The sequence below is a fragment of the Salpingoeca rosetta genome (assembly GCF_000188695.1).
Source record: "Salpingoeca rosetta unplaced genomic scaffold supercont1.38, whole genome shotgun sequence".
In the NCBI taxonomy this organism is placed as follows: Eukaryota; class Choanoflagellata; order Craspedida; family Salpingoecidae; genus Salpingoeca; species Salpingoeca rosetta.
In genome coordinates, this window is record NW_004754896.1 from 297,992 (window position 1) to 306,375 (window position 8,384).

Genomic DNA, 8,384 nt, shown 5'->3' on the forward strand with positions numbered 1-8,384 from the left:
CATCGCTACGACCCCACAAACCTATTATTCTTAAGTCTGTTTTTTTTTTTTCTACTGTGTCTTTGCTTGTTCTGGTGCAAGCTTGAATGTACATGTGTGATGCTTTGAGTATGTTTGTGTGAGTGTAGTACCCAAGTGGTCGGTGATGAGGAGGAAGAATTTCTTTTAGAGCGTGTTAACCAAATCATCAGACTGTGACTTGGACGTCTTCTTCTTCTGCCCCAGTTCAAATGCCTGTGGGTTTTTGTATGTGTGTGTGTGTGTGTGTGTGTGTGTGTGTGTGTGTGTGTGTGTGTGTGTGTGTGTGTGTGTGGCCATACATCGGGAGAGTACGCAGCAGCAACAGCACACATACACACACACACACACAAACACAACGCCCAACCTGTGAGTTTTGGAGGAGTGTGCGTTCTGCGAATCGGAAGTATTTGTCAGGATCCTCCATGAATTCGTCCAGTGTCAGCGATGGGCCCCCGTCTGATGCAACAACAACACAGAGCACAGCCCGATAGTAAGTGTGAGTGAGTGAGAGAGTGTGTGTGCATGAGTGAGCGAGTGAGCGAGCGAGAGAGTGTGTGTGTGTGTGTGACACATAGAGAGAGAGAGAGAGTGTGTGTGTGTGTGTGCGTGTGTGGGTGAGTGAAAGAGGATGAGAGAAGAAAGCAAACACACACACACACACACGCACTCACACACACACGCACACACACACACGCACACACACACACACACAAGGGGAGAGAACGAGGCACTTAACTCACAACGCCAATATCATCTCATCACAACACCACCATCCCCTTGCCTTCTCTTCTCTCCTCCTGTCTACGCACGTGAGATGATGTTTTTTGCAAACCCCCAATACGACCACGACGACTTGGCGTGGGTGATTGGCGAGCGCAGCACCGTCACATACGCCGCGTTGGGCACGAGCGTACCCAGTGCCTCGGGCGAGTAGCTGGCAGCAGTGGTGAATGGTCGTGGTGGAAGCGATGATGGGGTGGGAGGGGGCGCGTGTTGTGTGGTGTGGTGCGCAGTGATATGTGATGAGGTGAGAGGCGCGAGGCGATGACGACACGGATGATCATGGCATTGTTGTCAAGTGGTGGTGGCGACAAGGATGGAAGTGACAATTTATCGTGATGGCGGTGGTGATCGTGCACCGAGTAGATGAAAATGTGAACTGGGGCATACACCAAATCCCACCGAAACATGAACGCACGCGTGGACTAAGGGAAACATGAGCAAACTAGAATGCAATGCCAGCATACGCACCGCACGTGCGCGCTGCAGAGACCATCGTATGTCTGGTGAAGAGAGCAAAGGGCGAGATGGAAGCACGGAGAGCGCAAAACAGAACAAATGAACAAATGAACAAATGAACAAACACATCACGCCCGAGGCACACACACACACACACATACACACACTCTCTCTCACCCTCACACACACACACACTCTCTCACCCTCACACTCACGCACTCACACCCTCACACTCACACTCACACTCACACTCACACTCACACTCACACTCACACTCACACTCACACACGCGCAAACCTTCGGCGGGTTGTAGTTCCAAATGGAGTTGAGGATCTGTGTCTTTCCTAAATATGGCCACGAATAGAACGTATCGTCCTTTGGCAGTGCAAGATGCAGACCTGCAACGTCGCGCACGACAAGCACCGTGGTTGAGCTAGCACAAAGGGTCATGTGCACACTACGCTTGCAGAATGTGTGTGTATGTGTGTGTATGTGTGCACATGCGTGCGTGTGTGTAGTTGCATGTCAAACAGTACACTCAAACAAACATGACATGACACAGGCGCGCACAAGCGCACCGTGTTTGTTGGCGAAGCGATGAAATATGTTGGCAATGGTGCTTGAGCCCGTCTTGTGGGTCTTGATGTACACAAACTTCTTCCTCGGCTCAATGCAGCGTGGCAGATCCCACATCACCTGAGCAGCAAACGAAACTCACAGTGAGTGAATTCAAGCAAGAGTGGATTCAGCGAAACCAAAACCATAGTAAACCTTTCGCTGACGGCGCAAAGAAACCCACATGCACTGCCTTGCTCGTGCATGTGCATACACGCACACACTGCAGCATATGATCATGCAAACACACGCATGCACACACATAGAAGCACGCAGGTACGCAACTCACGGTGAGATCTTCTGTTCCCGGCGACTCTGTCTCTGCTGCGGCAGAAGCAGTTGTGCATGCACGCACGTCATACATGACATCAAAGAGTGAGAGAAAGCATGGCACACCAAGACAGGGACAAAGCAACGGCCAGCCAAGACCAAGAACAACGCACGTCCGCTGCACATCACGGCGCATCACAACACATTTACGCCCCACTGAACGTCATTTGCAGCACGGTTTTGCTTGTCCCTGCTCACCAGCGTGAACAGAGGACACTACTGCTGCTGCCACTACCAAGGAGAAGGCCGTGAGCACTGCCATCATGCTCGTCATGCTCGTCATGCTCGTCATCACGGCAGCCGATCTCCTTGTTCCTCTTTGTGTTTGAGATTGTAAAACCATGAAACGCGAACTCAAGCGCTGTGCAGCACACCGCAGCACACCGCAGCACACCGCAGCACACCGCAGCGATGGGGAGGATGAGGACAAAGGACGAAGAACTAGCTCTTGTGAAGACAGGAAGACAGGAAGGGAGAAGAGAAGCAGCGTCGAAGTGCCTGTGCGCTGGCAGTGGCGGTTGTGGTTGTTGTGGTTTGTGCGCTCAGCTCTCTGGAGAAACTGTCAAGATTTCATCCAATTCTCCACAACCACCGAACACAGACACACACACAGACACACACAGACACACACACACACACACACACACACACACACACACACACACACACACACACACACACACACACACACACACACACACACACACACACACACACACACACACACACACACACACACATGCAGCAATGAAGCGTCGCGTCGCATCCTTGCCTTCCGGTGATCGACAACGCAGCCGCAAGGAGCACGCTGCACACCACGAGGATGATGACAGTGATGACAACGGTGCGTTGCCACCGACGACAAAAGTGGCCAAGAGACACTCTTCGATAGCTGCCGACGTCAAAGCTCTCAAGCGAGCAGCGCGGATCTCGGCTCATGGGAGGAGGCAGACAAGACGACAACAACACACGTCCCCTGACTTGCGGCGCAAGACAAGATCGCCGGCAACACCGACGCAGCCAAGGCTTGCCCGGGCCGTGAAGACAGTTGAGCGACCGCCGCCATCTTTATCACCCTTGGCCTGGTCAACTTCAAAGAGGACACCAGTCGCCACCTCTCCATCACCATCACCATCACCATCACGGCGCTCGACAGCTGCAGCAGCGCCACCGTTGTCACACTCATCGTCGACACCGTCAACACAGCGAGATGTAACTTCGGGTCAACACTCAGAGCAGACGCCAAAGCAGACGCCGCTTGTTTCTTATCCGCTCGGCTTTATGATGACGTCGGGTGGCAGGGTGCGCCCCGCATCAGCACGGCGGCCGGTGTTGATTGCACGACCTCGACCAGTGCAGCGCCACGCACAGCACGTTGAAGGAGAAGCGCAAACACCATCGCCACAACCATCACAAACGCAAACACCACCACCACAACCACCACAATCACCATCATCACCACAACAACAGCGTCAGGCTCATGTTCCATTCACAATCTCGCCATGGAAGATGTCGCAACACAAGGAGCACCCGCCCACGCTGCATGTGTTTGGCACGCCCATTCGGGGATGGATTGACAAACTCACGGAACGCCACACGCCCACAACCTCGCCGATGGGGCAGCTACAACATCACCACCAGCACCACCAGCACCACCGGCAGCAGGGGGAAGGAGACAAGGGATTGCAGCACAGCGAGCAAGTAGGTGCTGAGGGTGTGGGCGACGCAGACGACTTGCAGTGCAAGCTGTGCGGGTTTGAGGCGATATCACGTGCCGAGATGGCGGCACACCATCGCGCACTCCATGACAGTGATGATGAGGCAGAGGCCACACGACCGTCGCCTGCAACAGCATCATCAACCGCATCAACAGTTCAAGCAACAGCGCCAACAGCAGTATCGACAACCTCACGAGCAACAGCGCAAGCAACAACACCAGCAACAGCACCAGCAGCGACGCTGATGTCAGCCTTGTCTATGCCTGGACAGAATACAACGTTGCTTACGGGAGATGGTGGTGCTGATTGGGGTGATGATTGGGGTGACGACGATGATCGTGTGAACTATGGTGGTGATGATGATGATGATGATCGTGGCAGCCATGGCGGCGACAGCATGGGCAGCGATGATCGGGGCGGCACTGAAGAGGATGCAGGCGGCGGAGTTGAACAAAGGAGTGGTCATGGTTTGGTACCACGCGTACACAAGCAGCAAGGAGGTGGAGAGACACGCGATGGTGGTGGCGATGGCAATGATGGCGACGATGATGATGATGGTGAAGATGGCGCAGAAGAGGAAGCGGTGAGGGCAGATGAGCATGGAGTGGAGCCTGTGTCGAAGGAAGGAGGGGAGGGGAAGAAAGCTGAGGATGAGGAGAAGGAACGAGCCAGCCGGAAACACAAGCGCAAGCAGAAGATGGAGGACAAGAAGAAGAAGAAGAACGAGGAGGAAGACGAGGAGGAGATGAAAGGGCAGCAACCGCCGCAAGAGGAGCATGAGAGACGCAAGCGCAGGCGAAAACGAAAGCGAAGGCGAAGACATAAGCACGAGCACGAGCACAGCGACAATAAACAACACGAGCACAATGGGGCACAGGGTCATGACGGCTCACAATCACACGCACAGCAGAACCTGGAGGAAGCGGAAGAAGGGGAGCAACGTAAGCGAGCACTAGAGAAACAGAGCAAGCAACAGCAGCAGCAGGCAAGAGGAAGACGAGGGAAGCGAGCAACACAACAGCAACGAGTACAACAGCAGCAAGAACTGCAAGAGCAGAACCAGCGGTGGGCGCGACAGCATGCAGAGCAACTGCAGAAGACAGCGCATGGTCGACACAGTGATGGTGCACCTTCATCCAGCTCATCATCCTCGTCACTGCCATCGTCATCGTCATCGTCCAAAGCAGCAACCACAACGACAGCAGTGGCCCTGAATGCGGGAGAGAAGGGGCAGGAACAGCAGCAGGTGCACGCAGATGCCACAAGTAGACAGCAGCAGCGATCATCCATACGACCGCACGCAACGCGACGTAGCACGCGACTGCTGCAGCTGCAGCAGCAGCACAAGGAAGGTGACGGGGATGGCACAGCCACCAGAGATGAAGCAGGCGTGAATGCACAGCAACTACAGCATAAGCAGCAAAATCAACAGCAGGAACAGCAACAGCAGCATAAACAACAGCATAAGCAGCAGCAGAACCAGCTACAGCAGCAGCATAAGCAGCAGCAGCAGCAGCAGGAACAGCACGTCTTGTGCTCTGTGTGCAAGCTTCCTGGCCACAACCGACGAACCTGTCCAAATGCAGCCAACCCACCCGCGCATCAGCAACTGCAACAGCAACAGCAACAAGAGCGGCGCGCACACATAAAGCCAAGCCGCCAGTGGACGCAGCGTCAACGGCAGGGTTTGATGCGAACGGTATTCGGAAGCAAGCAGGTCGAGCGGGCAGGAGCGGTGCGCAATGATGCTGACAGGAAGCGAAGATCAATTCGACAGCAGGCGCTCAGGCGCAGAACACGGTTACAACAACAACAACAACAACAACACCAGCAGCAGCAGCAGCAACAACAACAACAACAACAACAACAACAACAACAACAACAACAACAACAACAACAACAACAACAACAGCACCAGCACCAGCACCAGCACCAGCACCAGCACCAGCACAAGGAAGTTGACGGGGATGGTACAGCCAACAGAGAAGAAGCAGGTGTGGATGCACAGCAACATCAGCCACGGCAGAAACAGCAAGAACAGCAGCAGCAGCGACGGCAACGACAGCCCGTCAAGTGCTCTGTATGCAATGGTGTGGGCCACAACCGTCGAAGTTGCCCGAAGGCAGACCAGCAACCGAGCGAGCAGCCTCAGCAAAGCAAAAAGTGCACGCTGTGTCAGCGGCCTGGCCACAATCGTCGCACGTGCCCACAGGCGGCGCGCCAGCCACAAGCAAACCAACACGACGGCCAGAAGACATCGCACGTGGCCCCGCAACAGCAGTCCAGCGACGCGACCTCAGCACCTGCTGCGTCCGAAACAGCCCAGCCAGACCACGCAACGACGAACAAGCGCACGAAGAAGGTGTACGAGTGCGACAAATGCAGCTACACCACAACGCGGTCGTACAATTTCAAGGGACACTTGCGCACGCACGCTGGTGAGAAGCCATTCAAATGTGAGCTGTGCAACTATTCAGCAGCCTCGCACAGCAACTTGATCAGGCACGTGAAGCTGCACACCAAGGGGCGGCAGTACAAGTGTGATGTGTGTGATTTCAAAACAGCCTGGCAGCAGAGTTTGGTGGCACACAGGAGGAAGATACATGGCCTTGGCAGCCACGACAACACGACTGCTGCACGTGATGACGATGGTGATGGTGTTGATGATGATGACGATGATGACGATGGTGGTGACATGATGTGAGACGACGTCAGGTGTTGCATGCAAGCGCGTGTTCGTTGTGGCGTGTTACTGAACGTATACTATTGACATTTCAGCTTGGTTTATGGTCATTTCGCTGGGACAACGTGGGTGAGTGCTGCATGTAGTTGTGAGGGTGAGTGACTGTCGCGCGTGTTTTGTGATGGCAAGTTCCTGTGAAAGAATATCACACACGGTACGACTGTTGCACAAGAGGGAAGGTGACCACAGACACACACACACACACACACACACACACACACACACACACACCACATACACACAAAGTAAGCAATTGAGCAAACGAACACATGCGTACACCCTCAGCTGATGTAGTTTGGCACGAGCTGGAGCATCTCCTCCTGGGTGAAGACGTGGCCGACGGCGAGCTGCTGGGCGATGGCGGTGGCCATCCCCTCAACATCAATCGTCTGGCCGTTCATCTCTGCCGCGAGGAAGATGGAGTACAGCTGCGTCGTGAACGGGTGCAGGCCCTCGGGGAAGTCCTTGCCTGCCGTCGGCTCTGTGAAGCGTGCGTCGTCGTTCTGCCAGATGGGCGCCAGGACCAGGCGGATGACATCGGGGCTCTCCAGAAGTGCAAAAGAGGACGCAAACACGTCCTCAACAAAGAGTGTGGAGCCATCGTCCGTCAGCGGCGTGTAGTAGTCTGGCTCGATGGTGGAGGTGATGCTGGTGATGGTGACTGTGTACACGACACCGAGGTCGGCATCGTAGCGCAGCAGGCGGTCGCCAACAGCAAAGTCGCCAGTGAAGATGAACTCGCCTGCTGGCTGCACCGTCACGCCATCAGCAATGTGCACGTCCTCGTCTGCGCGGAACACAAAGTGGTCGGGTGTGGCCGACATCAGCGCAGGGTTGCCGTCATTGTCCGTGTAGTGCAGCTCGACAGATGTGGTGGTACCGTTCAGCTCCACGTGCTGGAAGGTCTTGAGCTCGCAGTAGCCAAGGGCGTTGCCGGCCGATGCCTGCAGGCACAGCACGCGGTCGCCAGTCTTCAAGTTCCGCAGCTGCACGCGCTCGCCGCTCTCCAGAATCACCTCGGCCCAACCAGGGAAGCACGTGGGGTTGGTAGACGTTGGATCAGACAGCACGACAGGGCAGTCTGCACCAGAGTTCTTCAGTCGGGCACTGCAGCCGTGGGTAAATGTGCCGTTGATTCCAGCTTCTTGGAGAGTCTGCGTCGCGCCGGTCGCGTCTTGCAAGCGTACAAAGTAGCGGTAGCGGTCGGTCCCCGTCGATAAGGACCAAAACGCCGTTGCATTGTCGAGGATGTTGTCGTATTGGTTGTCGGGTTCATCGGAATAACCGGCGCACTTGATCTCCGTACCAACAGGCGCGCCGCCGTCAATGGTAAATTGAAGGCCTTTACCATAGCTAGAATCATACAAGGACGCCACAGGTGTGCTGATTGTTGGGCAGATGTTTTCGGGAAACCCTGAGTCTGTTGTTGTTGTTGTTGTTGTTGTTGTTGTTGTTGTTGTTGTTGTCGTCGTCGTTGTCGTCGTCGTCGTCGTCGTTGTTGTTGTTGTTGTTGTTGTTGTTGTTGTTGTTGTTGATGATGTTGGTTCTAATAATGGAGATGATGCACGGCCAAAGAGTGTTAGGATAGTCGTCATGAAGCATGACGGCGCGCTAGGCTAGATTTTTTGTTTTAGTTAGTGGGCAAGGATGATGGTAATCTAATACAGTGCATGTAAAGCGTGACGCTGCCCAACCACGACATGACAATCTAAGCATCA

General features: G+C 54.6%; 4 protein-coding genes across 4 annotated transcripts; 2 read left to right on the forward strand and 2 right to left on the reverse strand.

The window, feature by feature from the left end:
• Positions 1–165: 165 nt before the first annotated feature.
• Positions 166–2,594, reverse strand: PTSG_10581 (uncharacterized protein; the record flags this gene model as incomplete). Its single annotated transcript, XM_004988059.1, has 8 exons — positions 2,404–2,594; positions 2,165–2,199; positions 1,839–1,956; positions 1,558–1,658; positions 1,273–1,304; positions 831–955; positions 386–477; positions 166–234 (listed from the first exon to the last, which is right to left on the reverse strand). Exons 1-8 carry the CDS (start codon positions 2,495–2,497, stop codon positions 166–168), a joined length of 666 nt encoding a protein of 221 aa, XP_004988116.1. The 5' UTR covers positions 2,498–2,594.
• PTSG_10582 (uncharacterized protein) lies at positions 2,547–3,584 on the forward strand (the record flags this gene model as incomplete). Its single annotated transcript, XM_004988060.1, has 3 exons — positions 2,547–2,655; positions 2,951–3,049; positions 3,304–3,584. 3 exons carry the CDS (start codon positions 2,547–2,549, stop codon positions 3,582–3,584), a joined length of 489 nt encoding a protein of 162 aa, XP_004988117.1.
• Positions 3,585–3,714: 130 nt separating this feature from the next.
• PTSG_10583 (zinc finger protein) lies at positions 3,715–6,739 on the forward strand (the record flags this gene model as incomplete). Its single annotated transcript, XM_004988061.1, has 2 exons — positions 3,715–6,613; positions 6,702–6,739. The coding sequence occupies 2 exons, from the start codon at positions 3,715–3,717 to the stop codon at positions 6,737–6,739; spliced, it is 2,937 nt and encodes a 978-aa protein (XP_004988118.1).
• Positions 6,668–8,261, reverse strand: PTSG_10584 (uncharacterized protein; the record flags this gene model as incomplete). Its single annotated transcript, XM_004988062.1, has 1 exon — positions 6,668–8,261. The coding sequence occupies one exon, from the start codon at positions 8,259–8,261 to the stop codon at positions 6,948–6,950; it is 1,314 nt and encodes a 437-aa protein (XP_004988119.1). The 3' UTR covers positions 6,668–6,947.
• Between the last annotated feature and the right edge of the window lie 123 nt (positions 8,262–8,384).